The sequence below is a fragment of the Myotis myotis genome, unplaced genomic scaffold, assembly GCF_014108235.1.
Source record: "Myotis myotis isolate mMyoMyo1 unplaced genomic scaffold, mMyoMyo1.p scaffold_m19_p_20, whole genome shotgun sequence".
NCBI lineage: Eukaryota > Metazoa > Chordata > Mammalia > Chiroptera > Vespertilionidae > Myotis > Myotis myotis.
Genome location: NW_023416325.1, coordinates 16,933,680 through 16,953,050, shown reverse-complemented (window position 1 = coordinate 16,953,050; position 19,371 = coordinate 16,933,680). Strand labels below are relative to the sequence as shown.

The window sequence follows — 19,371 nt, the reverse complement described above, 5'->3', positions numbered from 1 at the left end:
GCTGCCCCCCGCCCTCCTTCCTGGGCAGGAAAAGACAGGGCGAGGAGGAGAAAGACCGTTTATTTCTCCACCCACAGTGGGACTGGTAGGTTTTCAAAAGAGCGATCACTGGCGTCCCTTTAATTCTTGGCTGACTTCCACCGTGGCAGCCAATCAACAGAGGCGGAGCTGGTGAGTTGCCTGGGCAACAGGCCCCTGGTTGGTCGAGACCATCAGCCACCCCACTGCCCACTTCCAAGCAAGGGAAATGGACGCTCTGCTCTCCAGTCTGCTTTTTCAGACCCGCTGGCTTAAGCCAGGCCTCCTCGCCTCGCTCCCGAAGCCAGAAGCCCCGGCCTTTGGGTCTCGACATTGGAAACGACTTGGTGGGGAGGATGGGGTGGGAGGAAAGGAGAACAGCGCCTTTATCTGGGACAGACCTAGGCCTGGGGATGGGAGGGGCGGCGGAGGAGGAGGAGGTCAGGGTCCCAGAGGATGAGGAGACACGAGCACAAATGATACCTCTAGGCCCCCTCTCTCTGGCCGGCCCCTTTGCAGAACTGCTCAGGGCAGAGATGGTGACACAGACGGGGTCAGCGGAGCTCCCCAAGGGCCCCCTTCTCCCCCAGGAGCCCCAGCAGGTCCCTAAGTGCTTGACCTGAATCCTGCTGGCAGACAAGCTTGTATGGACGGAGGTGACAGACACACACGGGATCCACATGGAGTGTCACAGGGTTCTTCTGTCTCTTCCCCCCCAGATTGGGGGCAAGTAGAGGCACGTGGGTGTGCGTGCATGTGTTCAACGGGACACTGTTTGTGTGAGGGGTGGGAGGGAGGTCGCTGTGGTTTCTGGTGCTCTCCCTGCGACCCTCCCAGAGTCGGAGCTGGCTGGCCTGCCGTCTTCCCATCATTCCCAGTGGCCATCAGCCAAATGTCCAGAGCGCTTCTGGCTTCTTCCATAGGCTCCTCCCCAGCCCTGAACCTGGGCCACCAGGAGGACACACCTGGTGGAGGGAGGCCTGTGCTGGGCCAGGGGCGAAGCAGGAGGGAAGGTGGGCAGCCTGGGGTCTCAGGCTTTGGCCGTGGCCTCCGACACGCCCTGGGCTGTGAGCTCGGCCAGCACGTTGTCTAGGTAGCTCGCGTCTGGGTAGCCGTGGCCCGTGAGGTTGGATCCGAACTCGGTCTTGTGGTGGATCTCGTTCCACACCACGGTGTCCGACTCGCCCGTGGTGTTGGAGGTGCCGATGGTGAAGATGAGCCTCCGCTCCCAGGCGGTGATGAGCAGTCGCAACACCTGCAGAGCCGGGTGGTGGGCGGGGTCAGAGGTAGCCCCGCCCACGGCCCCCTCCAGCCCCGCCTCCCCTCCCTGCCACACTGTGGCTCCACGAGGCCAACTGAGCCCAGCAGGAGGCCCTGTGGCTGCTGGGTTTGGCCGTTTCCTTCCCTGGACAGACTCGTTCCAAGTTATCTGCCTGTTTTTTCTGGGGTGAAGGGAGGGTCTCAAAGCGATGGCCCCCTGCAGCTTGGTTTGGACCCCACACTATGTGACTTCGTTGGCAATATTTAAAAACCTGCAGATTTCACATGAAAATCAGCATTTCTGGCTTCTCTCGAAAAACAATAAGTAGAAGCAGACACAACACCTATAATGTGGTGGTGAAAAGCCTGGACTGCTTGGGTTCAAATACAGGCTCCACCACTTCCTGGCTGTGTGACCTTGAGCAAATTACTTGCCCTCTCTGAGGCTGTTTCTTTATCCATAACATGGAGCCAAGACCTTGACCTCAGCAGTGCCTGGCAGGGCTAGACGCACACTAGGTGGTCCCGGGCCCTGCTGGTGTGGGGAGGAATGGGAGAGCAAGCCCTGGCCGACAGCCCTGCAGCCTCACGACACCCACCTTCCGGCCCTTCTCGTTGTTGGGCAGATAGCAGTGGCGCGGGAAGCCTCTGGCGGTGAACTTCTTGCCTGGGTTGGGGTGCTCAGGGCCCTGCGGAAAGGAGCAGCAGGGCTGGAACCACAGGCAGGAGTGGGGGGGCCCTGGAGGGGTCGGAGGAGTTGGGGTCAGGGGCCCGAGGGGGCTCACCTGGATGCCTGTGGGGATGTCATAGACAATGCGGATGGTCTGGGTGTCAGCGAAGCCAGGCAGCGAGTGGGGGATGAGGTGGAACTCCATCTTCCCGGGGGGCTGAGTGCCCGTCTTCTCCCCGTAGATGGCCTTGCAGGTGGGGCACTGCAGGCTGCCGTCCTGCAGCAGGGGAGGCTGGGTGAGGTCCCCGGAGGCCCCGGCTCCGCGGGGCTCCCTCGCCAGCCCCCCACGCACGGCCCCCCAGCCCACCTTGTTGCCGTTGGAGTACATGGCCACCAGGCACAGCAGGTGGTACATGTGGCCGCAGCGGCCCAGGCGGCCCACCAGCTCGGGCCGCACGCCCTTGCGCCGCAGCACGCCCTCGTAGCCCGACGCCGTGACCAGCCGCTCCATGCAGATGGTGCAGTCCTGGGGCACAGGGGGCAGGCTGAGGGCTGGGCAGGGCAGGACGTCCCTTCTCGGGCACCCAACTATCACAGGGAGAGGACGCCCATCTACCAAATTCAGATATATGGTTCCCCCCCCCCCCAAAGAGATTAAAGGACAGTCAGCAGCAAAACCTAAAAACTATGGGTGAAAATAAGATACAAAAACTGTCAATCGCCAAAAGATTGACACCTGTGATTCTATTACACTCAGCTTTCTGTTTATCAAAGGACATTGTGAAGAGAGGGAAAAGGCAAACCCACAAACTGGGAGGAGGGACTGTAACAGAACCAGGAGGAATTCATATGGGGGGGGGGAAGGGAGGGGAGAGAGAGGGCTCTCTGCAGGCAAGGCCGCCCTCAGCCCAGGGCCCCGCGGCCTCTGGCACTCACCTCATCAGGTGGGTTCTTCACCTTCTGCATGTACCTTCGAACCACATCCTCAGGGTTCTTACCTGCAAGGACACAAGGGGGTGGGCTGGAGGCGCCCCGAGTCTACCCCAGGCCGCAGGTAGCAGCTCGGGATGGAGTCAGGGTTGGAGAGTTGGGGTTGGCAGGGGTGAAAGGTCAGGGGTTGCTGCAGGTGGATGTAGAGTTCGCGCAGAAGGGGTCGGGGGAATGGGAATTGAGATCAGGAGATGGAGGTGAGGTCGTCAGTCCAGGAGCAAATCGGAGCTGACCGTCAGAGGGATTGTGGTCAGGGTTAGCGGGGTTCAGTTCAGGGGTGGGGGGCGGGGGCGCGTACTTTTCTTGAGGTGCTTCTTCTTGGTCTTGCGGCACACCCCAGGCACACCGGGCACGGGCTTCACGTCGCTCTTGCTCACCGGCGGCGGGTGCAGGATAGGTTTGGGTGCCCGGGTCAGGCACACGGGCAGCCCAGCGGCGCAAAGCAGGATCCCGGTCATCCCTGGGGGCGTGGCCTGGGCAGTCAGGGGCGGGGCGCCCTCCAGGCCCCGCCCACCCTGCACTTCCCACCGTTGTGTTATCGGGTGTACGCATGGGGCCTCTCTCTCAGACTCCGCCTACCGCCTTGCATCCAGGGATCTTGGGGTTCTCAGGCTCAGGTGGATGAGCGGGGTGTGCCCTGGGCCTCTCCCCTCAACCCCACCCCAGGGTGAAGCCAAGAAGAATGCCTTCTGCGGGCCCCGCCCACCCTGGTGTCATGAGAGAGAGTGTGTGTGTGTGTTCTCGGGGCCCCGCCCACGAGCTCATTAAGGGGTGGAGTCAAGAAGCCAACAGGTGGGCCCGCTTCCTGGCTTCCTCCTGGGCTGGATCTCACCTGCCAGGGCCGGGTGGACTGGGCCGGTCCCATTCAAGTTCTTCACCGGGAGCGCGGGGACCCTGAGGGGAGAAGAGAAGAGGCTGCAGTCCCCACACCAGAGGATCCAGGGGCCCTGGGCACAGTGTGACCGCTTTGTGCCTGTGCCAGTCATCCAGAATGATCCCAGGGCACTCCATGCCTACTCCCACATCCTTCTATGATAAGGTGGGTGTGGCCAGGACCCCTAGACTTGGTACCGACTCTCCCCCAGTCTTCAGCCGGCCTCCTCCCTGGTCAGAGCACCTGTTCCAACGGCTCCCTTTCACTGGCCACTGTGCCTGAAACCCAGCCATCAGCGACTTAGTCATTCCCGCCTCTCTCACAGTTTGCTCTATGAGGCACTAATCCCCATCAAAGGTTTTGGGAAAGAAGGATTCTGGGGTCCAGTAAGTTAGGAAACACTTCAAAGTCTCCCTCTTGGAAAATTTACAACATGTATGAGCATATGAAAGGTTCTGATAAGTCCTGCATCAGGAAATATGGTTAGCGATGGCAAACCCAGGTTGTCCAAAGACATTTGATAATGAACATTTTTTGCATCTCTGCAATATCTACTGCCGTCAGGTCCTGAGACGTAGGCATCGTCCTCTCTTCAAATGAAGAGGCCCTAGGAAATGCAGTCTGCTTGTCCTCCTCGCCCTCCCCCAGAGAGCTCTGACTTTTGGAAATCACCCAGAGCTGCTCTCACATCTCAGGTCAACCACTGACCAGCTGGGTGGCCCCCAGCACATCCTCCTCTTCCTCCTCCTCCTAAGCCCATAAGCCTGTTTCCTGTGCAACATGGATAGTGTGGCACCTTCCTTCTGTTTGCTGTGAAGAGTCAATGAAATTCCACACATCAAGGGCTGAGCATCATCCCCGGTACCTAAGAAAGACTCTAATAGCATTCACCATCATTGTCCCCATCGTCACTGTCCCTGTGTCATCTTGGATGAGTAGCTTCACCTCTCTGCACCTCCGCCCCCTAAATCATGGCGTGACTTCTCTTTGTCGTGGAGAGGAAACCATGAATGTATTGCAGTAACAAGCTGGGGCAAGTCACTTAACTTCTGTGAGCCTCAGTTTCCTTATCTGTAAAATGGGGATAATGACACCTCACCTATAGGAGCTGGGTGACAAAGCCTGCTGTGACCTGCACAGTGTGTCTGCCTGCGTCTTCCCGACCTCAGTGCTCAGCGGTGGATGGGCGTGGTCCCTGGATGGGTGCATTTTGATAAAGAAGTGTGTTCTGAAAGCCAGGGGGCAGCCCGAGGGGCCTGGGGGCTGTGCCAGGAAGGGGTGCAGGAAGGGCGGGGGCAGGGACAGCTGGGGAAGAAGCTGCTCCAGTCCCAGAGCCTGCTTGCTGAGGACTGAGCCTGGCTAATGCTGCCTTGTCACCGGGCCCTGGCAGGCACAGTTGGCATCAGGGAGCTGGCTTCAAGCAAAGAGTACGCTTGGCAGACTTGGGGGCAGCTCTGGCCCCGGTCGTGCTGAGCCTGTGGCCTGGGAAGGTTTTAGGTCTCGGCTTTCTTACGATTTCTGGCGCCCCTTAAAGACCACAGAGCCCTGGGTTACCAAAGCCAGTGTCGCTCCTGGGAGGAGCGTGGTGAGTGGGGCGTGACGGCGGCGCTGTTTTTTATTTACCTCTCCGTGAGCTGGGGGACAGTCCCAGAGCAGCCCCCAGCCCCTCTCGATCTGCAGGCTCCCTGCGAGAACCCAGGCAGCAGGGTTCCCACGACACCCGAGCGTGGGAGCCACCTGGGCCCCCTTTTGATGTGGGATGTGCTGCTTCCTCCAAGTCAGTGAGAACATCCTCCTGCCCTGGACAGGAGACCGCTGCCCGCAGGCCTCCCGGAAGCGGGGCCAGCCTCCACGCTCTGCCCCGCCCTTTTGGGGCCCAGCCTGGCAAAGGCTCACAGGAATCTTTAAATCCCCTTGAAATCTGCTCTGGCCAGAAGCCAGGCCTGGCCACCCCAGGGGAGAAATGTGTCCTGCAGCCACGCTGGTCTTCCTGCTCGTCCCCCGCCCCCATCAGATCCTGTTTGTCCTCTGCCCTCAATCCCTTATGGTTCCTACCTTGCTCAGAGTAAATGGGGCTGTACTGACCCCTGGAACTCCACTTCCCCCATGCTCACCCCCTATCCCCCCACCCCTGCTGCTCCTCACACATGCCAGGCACATTCCCACCCCAGGGCCTTTGCACTGCGGATGGATCCCTCTCCCAGAATGCTCTTCCCAGATATCCACATGTCCTGCTTCCTCACTTAACACAGGCTTCTGCCCCACTGTCTTCTTTTAATTAAAAAGAAAAAGGTTTTGTTGATTTTAGAGAGAGAGGAAGAGCAAAGGAGAGAGAGAAACATCATTCGGCTGCCTCCTGCACTCCCCCTACTGGGGATGGAGCCCACAACCCAGGTATGTGCCCTGACCAGCAATCCAACCAGTGACTTTTCGGTTTGGGGGATGATGCTCAAGCAACTCAGCCACTGTGGCAGGTTGTCCTAATAAATGTCTTTTTATCAGAGACCTTCCCCACCACCTGACTCCAGACACACCTCTTTCTTTGCTCCTAACTTACGTTTTTTGGTCACAGCACTGATCATGACCTGATGTCATAAACTCTTTGGCATGACCAGGCCCTCCCTGCCTCTGTGACCCCCTCTCCTACTCCCCCTACCTCTCTACTCTGGACACCCCTGCTGCTGCCACAACCTGCTGAGCACGGTTCCCTCTCAAGGCCTTCGCACTTGCTGTGCCCTCTGCCCCCGATGCGGGAGGGCTCACTCCATCTCTGTTGCAACCCCACCTCATCAGAGAGCCCCCTCCCCCAACCATCCAATGTCTCGCACATAGTCGATGTTCAGTGAACACTTATTTCGTGAACGAATGAAGGCAGCCTGGATTTTGGGGGGAGGTTCACAGGGGACACCTGTGCACGTGTTCCGGGACATTGTCCCCATGCATTTTTTTACACATCTGAAGGGAGCCTTGAGCAGGAGTCCCACAGAAGCACCCCCGGCAGGCGCTGGTCCTGGAGGTTCTCGGCCAGCATGCATCCTAAGTGACCACGTTCAGCGGCCTCCCGTGGGAGCAGCCCAAGCGAACGTCCTCGAGGAAATTCCCGGAAATGCTCCCCATCCAATTCGAGGCAGGCGTTCCGTGGCCAGGGTTTGGGGAGCCCAGCCAGTTCACACCGCCCTCTGCAGACAGGCTGAAAGGTGACTGTCTTCAGGAGGCCACTTCTGATCCCCACCGAGCGAACTCATGGCCACTCCTCCTCTGCATTCCCACGGGGCTGTGTTTCTCTTCTTTTGAGGACTCAGGCATGTTCGCTCCTGCTTTCTAGTTGTGTGGTTCCACCCCTATCTCCTCCCCCAGACTGTGAGCTTCTGGAAGCGTCTCGGCCCCGCCCTGTGACCCTCGGGTTGAGGACGAAACTCGCTCACATGGTTCTCAGTCAGTACTCCATGGGGAAGCTGAGCCCAATAAGGAAGTGCCCCACTCGCTCTGCGGTCTCTTCAGAGGGAGGTCTAGTATCTTTAGAAACAGGGGCTCCAATGCCAAGAGCTCCCCTCCCCCCAAGATTGGAGCAGGGATGGCAAACATATGACAGGTGTAGGACTACGCCCATAACAGGCATCACCAATCAATCCCAGCACTCCTTTCCATGGAGCCAGAAACGCAACTGCAGAATCCTCCTCAACTCAGTGCTCCCGGGAGTCGCTGCCATGTGAGCAGAGACGGCTCAGGATGGAATCTGTTCATCATTTATTTTTGCAGATGATGGGACTGAGGCCCAGAGAGGGGAAGTGACTTCACTAGGGTCACCCAGCTGGCTCTGGGTCCTGGAGTTTTGAATCAGTGGGCAGGGTGATCCCACCAGGCTGATCTGTGGGGCCATCTGGGAAGGTGCCAGCCTTCTGAGACCTCTGTGCCCTCCAGGTGGGCTGAAGCCTGTGCCCTGTGCCCTGGGCCCTGGAGCTGGCTCAGCCCTGAGCAGGCTGCACAGTGGGTCCCTCTGTCTGCTCGGGCCACTCTGCTCTGGCCCCGGCATCAAGGCAGTTCAGGGCCCCAGGACAGCAGGAAGCCACACTGACACTCCCTTAGGGCAGCTGAGTTTCCACCCCTCTACCTGCATTTGGTGTCCCTGCCCCTGGACGCCCTGCCAACTGTGTCACTGTTCTCTGATGATGGTTTCCAGGCCCCCCAATTGGCTTCAGGAGCCCTCAGAGCACCTGGCACTTACCCAGGGGCCCCTTGGGAGGCCTAGGGGAGCCCAGGCCTCAGTCATTCGGGTCCAAGAGGGTAAGGAGAGGGCAGAAATGAGTGTGCCATGTCATGGGGTTTCCATGCTCCCTGGGCCTGCTCCTGTCACCTGTCCCCTTCCAGTGCCCAATCCACCTGCCCCTGAACCCCTGCCCTCCACAGTCCTGGGCCCACCAGGTCCCGCCCACCCCCTCTGCAGAAGCCAGAAGCCTGAGGACACCCCGGCCAGCGCTGGGAAGACTGGGTACCCCACGGACCCAGCAAAACGTGCAAACCGTCTGGCTGCTGCCTGGAGGCCTTGCTCACGTCCCCTTTCCTTGCCCAGGTGCCTGTCTACTTGGACAAGCCCGGAGCTTCTATGGGCCTCAGTTTCCCCTCTGTCCAAAGGGCCTCTCACCCCTGCACACCCGTCCACTCCTAGGGGTGAAAGGGGCAAAAGCCCCCTAGGGAGACATTTTGAGGGGCGGTTGCCACTTGGGGGTCAGATTCACCCAGAGGCCTGGGGATCAGGGTCACCCTCCCCCACCTTCTTGGTCTCCCTGCCTGCCCAGTGCAGCGCTCTGCAGGGGGGGGGGGGGGGACGACGACTCAGTAGGGAGGGGAAGGGAGGGGAGGGGAGGGGAGAGGAGGACTGGGCTGGTTCCCACGGCCTGGGGCGTCCTGTGCAGACGGGAGTGTGTGGTTTGGCCTCCCAGGGAGCGGGGGCAGGAAGTGCTTCAGGTCTGCGGGGCGGGGTGGGGGTGTTTGGTTTGACCTTGTGATGAGGCTGAGGCGGTGGGGAAACAGCAGCCACGCGGAGTTACAGCCACTGCACACCGCGAGGCCAGGAAGGGGGGAGGGTGGGCCGGCGGGAGGCCAGGTGGGGACACACTGAGGGTGAGACTCCTCATGTTGTGCTTTTCAGTTCTTTTTTTTTTTAAAAGCATTTAGATGTAACACCTATTAAAGGACTGCAGAAACAGAATGTGGACTCTTTTAAGTGAAAACGTAAAATCACTGCTAGGAGTAAAAAAAAAAAAAAAAAAGAAGGAAAACACTCAAGCAAAACCACCACATCAAAGCCCACCTCCCCACCGCTCCTGCCTCCTGCTCAGCCCCACCTGCAGGCTATTCGCAATCTCCAGTGACCCTGTCACAACAAAGTCACACCAGCCTCTCCCCGGCTCACAACTCTGCGGGCTCCCAGCTCACGCACAGGTCAAAGCCCAAGTCCCCGACGCAGCCTCCGGGCCCCGGAGAACTGGCCCCATTTCATGTCTGACCTCCTCTCCCACGGCTCGCCCCCTGCAGCCTCATCAGCCACACGGGCCTCCTCCAACATACCAGCTGCTTCTGCCTCAGGGCCTTTGCACAAGCTGTGCCCTCTGTGTGGAACTCTCACCCCAGTTCTGTGAGTGTTCTACTTCTCAACTGCCTTCAATCTCTGCTCAAATGTTACCTTCTCAGGGAGGCCTTTCCTGGCCTCTTTATTTAAAATTACATCCCTCTCACCACTCCCTACATCCCTTTAATTTTTTATTTTATTTTTTTTACTCTGTAGCAGTTACGACTCTACCATATTCTAGAATTTATTTTTCTTGTTTGCTTATTGAATGTGAGCTCCAGGAGGGTGGGGGTGGTCTGCTTTGTTCACTGATGTATTTCCAGGGTCCCGAATAGCACCTGGTACACAGCAGTTGCTTGATACATATGGATTAATTAATTAAGGAACAGATGAACACAAGCTAGAGAGAAGGTAAAAAGAAGTAGCAAACTGGGGAAAAGATGACAGATAAAGGGTCAGCACCCTTAATGCAGAAGGAGTGGGTGCAGATCTCTCGTGAAGCAGCAAACAGCCCAAGAGAAGGGCAAACAAAGGAACAAACGATTGGAAAAGCAGGAGCCGCTGGCGCCCAGGAAACAGGAAGAGGCTCCGTAAGAACCAGAGGGTGAAAACGCCAACGGCATCTCCGGGCACCGAGGAGGCTGGCCTCCCGCCTCAGGGTGGGGGAGAGAGACGCACCCTAGGCAGCCGCTTTGACATTTGGCCTCAAGCTGGACAATGACAGGGTGGTCAGCCCCAGCTCACAGGTGCAAAAGCCGAGGGTCAGAGCGGGCCTGGAGCTCTGCCGGGCTCACAGGGAGAGGAGATGCTGAAGCAGGGCCCAACCTCAGCCCCTGCTCCGGGGTCCCTGACCCCCTGTGCCATCAGGGCTGTGGCGGGGGCTGGGGGTGTCTTTGGGACCATGGTTCGACATGTGGAGAGGGCAGGCAGGAGGGTGGGACACCCTGGCTGAGGGGGGGTGGGGTTCTGAATCAGAGTCCTAGTTGTGTGACCTCGAGCAAGCGCCAGGCTTTGGGAGCCTCCATTTCCTCGCGTGCAAAGTGGGGCTCACAGGACCCGCCTCCCACAAAGTGGGAACTCAGATTGGCGATCGGTGTCACAGCCACAGGGAGCCTGGGACGACATGTGAGTGCTCAGTGCAGAAAAACAGGCCTGCAGCGGCCCCCTCTCCCTCCCTCCACCACGTGGGGTGGAAACTCTGAGTCTGCCCGCAGCTGTGTTCCGAAGCGCTGGACGCTGCCCTCTGGGAGCCAGGGCGGATCTCCCCACCCCTGCGGTCCCCCAGGCCGGGCGGCCAGCTGGCTCCCCGCCCCCGCACAGGGGCGAGTGGAAAAAACCCCGGCCCTGGAGACACTCTGCCTCCCCCCCCACCCCCCACCCCCCCGGCTGTGTGGCCACAGCAAGGCAGTGGCCCTCTCTGGGCCTCCGGGCTGTGGCCCACCCAGGGCTGAGATGAGGGTGGGATGAGGATGGACTCAGACGCTCTGAAGAGTCCACTCCGCCCTTCCGTGCTGGTCACGCCGCGTTTTAGGGGACACGGAGGCCAGGGAGGGAGCGCTGGGCACGCAGGGTCGCCCCGCTGGGAAAGGACGGGGCAGGACTGGACTCGGGGTCTGCCTGAGTCCCGCGTGGGAGAGCGGGAGGGTGGAGAGCAGGGAGCAGGGGAAGGAGGAGAGCTGAGGAGGCAAAGGCGGGAGAGAAGGAGCCACACACACAGGCAGGCAGACAGAGACAGGGAGACACCGACGGGAAGAGACCAAGACTCAGCTGTGAGAGTCGCAGAGATGTCGCGGTTGCATCGTGCACCCCGGGCCTCTCTTGTTGAATTCTGCCGCCCAGGCCCTAGACTGTGGGGACAGGGGCTTTGCAGAAGTGAGTGAGGTGAGGTCACGCGGGCGGGCACGGAGCGACATGACTGGGGTCCTTATAGAGAGGACATTTGGACACCATAACACAGAGGTGAGACTGTGTGTAGGCCCGTGAGGACTGGGGGGGGAAGGTGTTGGGGACCAGGGTGGGGGTGGGAGGCCTGGCTGCCTGGCTCCTCAGAGACCCCATCCCTATCCCCTCATTTGGCCCTACCTGGGCCTCGGCTGCCTTGGCAACAGGACGCTGCAGGTGGGAGGGACCAGGGTCTGCCCCCCCTGCCTTCCTCCCCCTCCCCTCATGGGCAGCAGGCTTCATGGGGCCTGCGCCCACCCCCCACTCTGAGCCAGGGGATTTTTAACTGGCGTTCCTTGGGGATGAGGGTTGGGGGATCTCCATGCAGGCTTGTCTGGCTGGGGAGGGGAAGCCAGAGGGGCGGAGGTGAGACTGGGTCGGCTCTGCGAGGCTGGGAGGGATGAGAGAGCCCTTGTCTGGTCCCCAGGGTCACAAACAGCTCCCAGGAGGAGGAGGACGGGAGGATGTAGAGGGGTAGGCGCACGTGGCTGCGGAGAACAGAGATCTGGTATGTCCTAGGGGACATGCGTAATGATCAGCGCCCTCAGGAACCATCCTTCTCTCCCCACAGCCCCCTTGAGCTCAAGTACACTCTATGGCTCCCCACTGCCGACAGCACATCCCAGGCTCCCCGAACGCCCCCAACCTGGCTCTGTAGTTCCACTTGGGAAACATCTCAGCTCCTAATGTCCCAGCAGGAACACCCCCCCCCCGCCCCCCCCCCCCCCCGCCCCCCCCGCCCCCCCCGCCCCCCCCTCCCCCCGCCCTGTGAGGTGCCCAGAACCTGCTGGCTGTATTCCCACCGTCATCCTCTGCCTGGGTGCCTTCCCCTTCTCACATCCTGCCCTCCTCACACGTCCAGCCCTTCCCTGAACGTGCCATGTCCTTCTAGTGCCACCGAAGTCGTGCACACTGTCCCCTCTGCCTGGAACAGCCTTTCTCCGATCCGGCTGCCTCCTCACAGGGGTCTGCCCGACCACCCTCTCCCCTCCAGCCGCACTGCCCCGCCCCACTCCCTCCCCAGCGCTTCCCTCTCTCTCCAGTGATTGTGCTCATTTACGCGTTTACGTGCTCTGCGTCGGCCTCCCCATCAGTCTGGACCCTACTTGTCTTGTCTGCTCTGTGACCCTGCACCCACAGGCCACATGTGAAGGATTAACATTGCGCAATAAAAGCGGGTAATTCCCAGCCTGCTCTAAAACAGTGGCTTTCATCAGTTTCATGGTGACTAAGAAATTCACTTCACCGGGCACATTAAACACAGGCAGAAACGATGCGAAAGGCTCACGGAGCAATTCTTGCTACTGCTATGCACCACACCGACCCGTACTCGCTACTCCACCCTCTTCCGTTCCATTCCATTCCAATTTCACAATCCACCAGTGGGGACACAATGCAGCCCCAAAGAGAAGGTCCCTGGTTCTGCCCCCTCCCACCCCCACCCCAGTTTGTCGTCCCACTCTTCTTGTCGTTCTGGGGCCCCCAACCCTTCCTCTTCATCAGGGAGCTGGGGCCAGGTTGCTAAGGACAAGGAGCCATAATGAACACTCCAGCCTCTGGATCCCCAGCGGTGAGCCCCTCCCAGGCCTCCTGAGGTCTCCTGTCTGTTGGCACTGGGCCTGCCCGAGAGGAGGGGCCTAGTGGGGAAGGGAAGGGTGAGGCAGGCAGGTGGCAGCTGCCCGTCTCCCCATGGAAAGTTACAGCCCCCGCCCCCCACACCAACCTTCCTCCCGGATAACAAAAACAGCCCCACCTGTCACTGCTGGACGGCTGCGGGGTGCAGACACCGTGTTCAGGTACACAGCCTCTCCACGTGATGGGGAGTCCTGCTCCCATTTCACAGATGGTGAAACTGAGGCTCGACGAAGGGGAGGGACTTGGCCCGGATCTCACAGCTCAGAAGTGGCCGAGAGGGGGTTTGAAGCTAAGCAGACTCTCAAGGGGACAGAAGCCACCTCACTTCGGGGTCCCTTCCCTTCTCAAGGCCTGTTTCCCTTGGTGAAAGGGGAGGCCTGGAGGGGGTGACCCCAAAGATTGTATCCAGATATGACCTTTGCTGGTCTCAGGTCGTCAAGGGCAACCCCCTGGGCCATGCCATAGGGATACAGCGGGGCCGGCTTCCGGTGCCCGCCCCTCCTCTTGGGCATCATGATCCAAACGCCGCCTGGTCTTTTCCCTTCTGGGCTGTCCCAAGGTCAAGGTCGTGGCTCCTGGCTCTCATTCCCACTCCCTCAGGGCCTGTTCCTCTGCTGAAACTCGTCTGGGCGCGCAGCCGGCATGTTCACTGGGTCCCTATCCTGGGGCGTGGATGCCTTAACCCAGGAATTTCCAATCTTGGTCTGACCTGGGTTCCCTTCCTCGATGAAATCCACTGGGAAATCCTGCCAAGTCATAAAAGCGATCCCAAAAGGGCCATTTTGGTTAAGACAAGAGCAGAGGCCAGTTCCTGTGCAGGACTTCTCCTTATCCACCACCCTCTCCTGCCACTATCTCCGGTCACCCCAGGAGTCCCTGGAACCCAGTTCGCAAACCACAGTATTAGCCCAAAGTCATGGTGCTAATTCAGGTGCAGCCTTTAGGGGGACTCTTTTGGATAAGTGGCCTGTGCTTGCTGGAGCCTCCAGGTGAGATGGGCATGGACTGGGGCTGGGGCGGGGACGGGGGAGGCGGGTAGGGATCATCTAAACATCGCAGCCAACACAACACAGACTCCGGATCCTACAGGCCTGAGTTTCCATCCCTGCTCTCCATCTGGGTGACTCGCAGAAGGTACCGCACCTGTCCCGGCCTCAGCCTCTCCATCAGTCATGTGGGCATGACAGGATTAGTTGGAGTGATAAACGAGACGGTGCAGATAAAGTTTAGCAGATAAACATGGAACGCACACCCTGATTACTGTTCCTACGGTCCCACCACTTGTGACCTGTGTGATCTTAGAAGTTATAGACCCTCCCCCGCCAGTGTGTTCGTCTGTACATCGGAGTGAGTGTACCTACCGCACAGGCTCCTCTCGCGTGGAGATACATGAGTGGAAACGCATTATGGCGCTTCGTTAACGCCTGGCACACCGTGAATGCTTAATAGATGCCAACTATTGCTTAGGCTTATGACTACGATGGTAATTCTCTGCTCCCAGCCCTCTGGGCAGCCACGCCTGCGCCAGGGGCGTCTTACCCGGGCGGGATGGAGGCACGTGCGCTCACGCCGGAGGCGCGCTGGGGTCCCGGCCGGTTGAGGTTGTTCTGGCCCGGGGTGGGCGCGCCGCTGGGGGCGCTCGGGCTCCGCGGGGGCGCCCCGGGCGGCGGCGCAGGTTCGGTGGGGCTGGTGGCGGGCGCGGCCCAGAGCGTGGGGCCGGCGAAGGTGGCGCTGGGGCGCAGGGCGAGCGCCGCGGGTGGTGCTCCGGGGGGCAGCGCGGGCGGCGGGGGGGCGGCGGGGGGCGCCTTGCGGCGCTGCGAGGCCAGGATGGCGTTGGAGGCGGCGCGCGTGCTGTTGACCAGCAGGCACTGCTGGCAGGAGCAGGGCTGGCCCGAGCTGGCGCCCACGGGCCACGACTGCGACTTGGGGATGGAGCCCACGGTGAGCGGGTAGGCGAGGTCCAGGCGGCGGCGCAGCCGGCGGCGCCTGCGCGTCTGGCGGTTCATCTGCGACATGCTGTTGAAGTAGATGAGGTAGCAGAAGCCGAGCGACGAGAGGTCGAGCCAGGGGTGCTGCTTCTCGTAGGCGTTCTGGATGGTGATGCAGATGTCCATGTCGTAGGCCGTCCAGGCGCCGCCGTCGTTCTCCCACTCCCACACGATGCCCTTGCCCGGCGCCGACGAGGGGTCGTAGAAGTTGCGCCGCACCGGCCGCATGGTGCCTGCGCTCACAAGCGGGAGGAGTCAGGACCGAGGCTGAGGGGTGTGGGGGTGGGGGTGGGGGTGGGGGGGAGGGGCAGTACAGAGCGGGTGGGTGAGAGCAGTGCAGGGCGGGGATGGAGGGTCCACAGAGGTGGTGTCAGGACAGCACGCCATGCAGGTCAGCAAGGCAGGGCCAGGGCAGGATGGGCAGGCAGGCTCCCTCCCCTTCCCAGGGGCCAGCCAGGCACCGAACTACATCGCGGCCCTGGGGTGGGGGTGGGGGAGCTACCCAGGCAAGGTCAAGCAGAGTCAGCACCCGGGCGGGGCAGAGATCCATGCAGACACGTGGGTGGCATGCAGACCCTCATTAGTTCACTCATTCATCCCATCATTCTTAGCGCATTCATTTCTTCCTGCCCTAGTCCACACAGTCATGTCTTCCTCAGTTCATTCATCCAACAATCCTCCCACTGGTCCCCTCACCCATGCCCGCGGCAGCCACCATGCTTTCATTCACACCTGCACTGACGCTCACCCCTTCCCTGACTCCGTGATCCGTGCGTGGTCATTCCTTCATTCAGGACCATCCTGTTTTAAATGTGCGCCCCTGTCCACATTTTCCCTCCCCTCTCTCCTTCCTCCGTTTTTGCCATCTGGTCTACTTTCTATGTTACCTACTCATCTTGCTATCTGTCTCCTCTGGCGGGACTGTCACCGCCACAATGCAGGGACTTTGTTTTATTCGCGGCTGTATCCCCAGCACCTACACACAGTCGGGGCTCAGAGGTACTTGTTGAAGGTAAGAGTGAGTTCATTAGCTCACACATGGATCCCTTCTTCTCACTTCCCTCCTGCCTTTCTGCTTATCCCTGCCCCGATCCATTCCTTTGTCCACTGGGTGTGTTTTTTCCTTCGTCTGTTTGTTCGCTTGCTCCTTCCTTTAACAAACATTCGCTGACATCTGCTCTTTGGAGGACTCCATGCCGAGTGCTCATTCGAAAAGACCGTAAAAAACACATGGTAACCCAGCCAGGTGCATACCCATGGCCCCATTTCAAAAACGCGGTCACGGAGGCTTCGCTCCCAACCCCTGCTCCTGGGCTCCCAAAGCTCCAGGTGCTCCCCGAGAGCAAGGCTCCATGGGACACGGGGTTCAGCAGAGATAACCCCACGTCCAGGCTGCAGGACTTCTCAGCGCCTTTGGCCTGCCCTGGCCTGGGGCCAGCGTGGAAAGACTCTTTGGCTGGGTTCGTCGGGCACGCCCGCAGGAAAATTGCAAACTTGACTGCTCCTCAGCTGTGGGCAAGTCCCTTGAGCCCCCCTAGGTTTCAGTGGCCCCATCTCGAAAATGAAGGTGATGCTAGTTTGTGACTCACCCTGCCCCTCTCACCTCGGGCTGCTGGGAGGATTCGGTGAGAAGAGCCGCTGAGCACAGGGTGTGGGCAGGGCCCCGGGGCCGGGAGGCAGGCTGGCCTCATTTCAGGGCCTGACTGCCTGACTTTCCGGCTGTGTGACTACGGTCAGGTGACTCGACGTCTCTGAGCCTCCCTGTTCTCCTCTCTAAAATGGGCGCAAGCAGACCTTCCTTGTGCGGCTGATAAAAGGAACAATCAAGACAAACACTGTCCTGTCTCGGATGATTCTAAAGTTGGTCATTTCCAGCCACATCTTCTTGGCTGAGAACCAGACGCGTGTGTCCAGTTGCCCCCTCAGCACCTCCCCGGCACCTTTTCGACCTTAGTTCTGCTAAAGCACAGCTCTGATCTGTCCCCGCCCGAACCCGCGCCTCCTGAAGCCTCTTTGCTGCAGTTACTGAAGCCCTGTCCTTCCCGCTGCTCGCGCCACCAACCCCCGAAATGTGGGCTTCACTCCTTCCCTCAGAGCCCGTGCTTCGTCTCTCAGGAAACCCAGTCACCTCCGCCTTCAAATACATCCCACACCGGACCCTTCCTCCCCCACGGCCCCGATTCTCCCCAGGCCAAGCCGCTGTATGTCTGCCGCCTGGACTATGGCAGTAGACTCATGGCCGGCCTCTGCTTCTGGCCTTGCCTGCTGTCATCTGTTCCCCGCATGGCAGCCAGAGGGGTCCTGCTCAGGGCAAGTCAGCTCACATCCTCCGTCTGCCCCACATCCTCCCCTGGCTGCCCAGGCTCACTTGGCATAACAGTCCTGGCCATGACCTGTGAGGCCCTACGTGGTCCACCCAGGCCCCCTCGCACTCCACTCCAGCCACCCGCACCTGCTTGCTGTTGCTCAAACATCCCCAACGCTGCCAGCCTCAGGGCCTTTGCGTGTGCTGTCCCCTCACCTGGAGAAGGACCCAGCCACGCCTGGACGTTCCCAGAGTTTCTTCCTTCCTTTCTTTTAGATCTCTGTGCAAATGTCACCTCCTTGGGGAGACCTTCCCAGCCCCCCGGAACGCTGCCCTCCCGTTCCCATCCTCATTCTCGCTTCAGTGTTCCTCCTGGCACCCAGCACTGCCCGGCCTGATGTGTCATCTGCACACTTTCTTCGCTCCCTGTCACCTCCCACTGGCCATCAGCCCACAAGGACAGAGGTTTTGACCGCTTTGCTCATGGCCGTACCCCAAGAGTCTAGCACGGTGCCTGGCACACAGCAGGCCCTCACGACCGCGTTTCCATTGGTCATTGGCATCCCCCAGGCTGCCTGGCCCAGGAATCTGCAGCCAGGTGGGTGGGGACCCATCATGATCCCCCCTTCCCCACTCCACCGGCTCAGATTCCTCTGACTGTTCTCACTTGGGTCCTGCTCTCTCTCTGTTCGAATTTATTTTTAAAATATGTTCTTATTGATTTCAGAGAGGAAGGGAGAGGGAGAGAGTGATAGAAACATCAATGATGAGAGCGAATCATTGATGGGCTGCCTCCTGCACGCCCCCCCACTGGGGATCGACCCCAAGAGCTGAGGAAATCCGGGCAAGTGCCCTGACCAGGAATTGAACCGTGACCTCCTAGCTCATAGGTCAGTGCTCAACCACTGAGCCATGCTGGCTGGCTCTCTCTGTTAGAACTTAGAATCCAAGGGCTGTGGACTTCCTCTACCCTGTGTCAACTGCCTTGACCCCAAGAGCTGAGGAAAACGAGGCACAGAGCTGCAGAGGTTGATATGGGAGGAGCAGGGAGGGGATGTGTCCCTGGGCCCCTGTAATGGTCCAGCCAATCATATGGAAAGTTCCCCCGGGCCTCCAGGCAGCCTCCTGCTGATGTCTGATTTATCATGTTAATTGAGTGTGTGTGTGTGTATTGATTTTTTCCCTTGACAACAGTGTTCTTCCAGGGCAGGCGTGAGAGGGGATGACTTAGAGGGGAAATCCCAGCTCCTATTCCTGCCTCTGCTCCTGAGTGCTGGTCTTCTCCTCCCAGGGCCTCAGTTTCCCTGTCTGCAAAATGGGGGCTCATGAGAGATGATCTTCAGGTCTGATGTGCCTGAAGTAGCGCCCTTAGCCTCCTGCTGAGGGTCAAGGTGCTATGTTACCTGGAAGGTGTGAGCCCTGGATGGGAAGGGAAGGAAAGAGAAGGGATGGGAACTCGCTTTATTTAACCACCTCTGTAGTTAAATAAAGCGAGCAGGATCAGGTGTGGGAGCTGCAGATCGAAGTGGTTAAAACAACTCAGAAGTCTCACAGGCCCTGTGCAAATTCTGGATCCACATATAGCCACATACAGTGTTCTCATCTGTAAAATGGGGGTAGTAACACCGACTGTGGGACAAAGTGAGATAATGTATGTCATGGGCGCTTAGCAGAGCGCTGGGCTAGAGTAAGTGCTAGATGAACGTTAGCTAAGATGCCTGTTGCTATGACACACATTACCCACATTCAGCCTCTCCCAGCCCTTGTTCACTTTGCAAACTCCTATTCATCCAACAAAACCCTCCCCAAGCTCATCTCCTCCAGGAAGTGCTTTTCTGTTCACTGCTAGACACAGCTTTTTGTTGCATGTCTATCCTTGGACTGTGATTCAGTTATTCATTTCTGTTCTTAATCTTCCTCACTGGTTGATGGCTGTCAGGAGGATAAGGACCAGATCAGTATTACCAGTACCAGGCACAAGGGAGGCATCTGCAACTGAAACAGGCAACCTACTTGGCACAGGTCAGGGCTCCGATGGAGTGGGAAGGAGGAGGAGTCCGTGTTCGTGGAGAGGGAGTGGAGGCCGGATCAGGAGCCAAAGCACACACAGGGCCCCCGGGG

At 59.4% G+C, this 19,371-nt stretch overlaps 1 protein-coding gene across 1 annotated transcript in view; it reads right to left on the bottom strand.

Annotated features, from left to right (window-relative positions):
* Window positions 1-44: 44 nt before the first annotated feature.
* DTX1 (deltex E3 ubiquitin ligase 1) overlaps window positions 45-19,371 on the bottom strand; it is a 31,138-nt gene continuing 11,811 nt past the window's right edge. The window contains exons 3-10 of the mRNA XM_036353896.1: window positions 14,497-15,178; window positions 3,771-3,832; window positions 3,237-3,398; window positions 2,885-2,946; window positions 2,316-2,474; window positions 2,064-2,225; window positions 1,878-1,967; window positions 45-1,273 (exon numbers count right to left, since the gene is read on the bottom strand). Of these exons, the coding sequence (XP_036209789.1) occupies window positions 1,049-1,273; window positions 1,878-1,967; window positions 2,064-2,225; window positions 2,316-2,474; window positions 2,885-2,946; window positions 3,237-3,398; window positions 3,771-3,832; window positions 14,497-15,178 (1,604 nt within the window). The 3' untranslated portion in view covers window positions 45-1,048. The remainder of the gene's footprint in view (window positions 1,274-1,877; window positions 1,968-2,063; window positions 2,226-2,315; window positions 2,475-2,884; window positions 2,947-3,236; window positions 3,399-3,770; window positions 3,833-14,496; window positions 15,179-19,371) is intronic.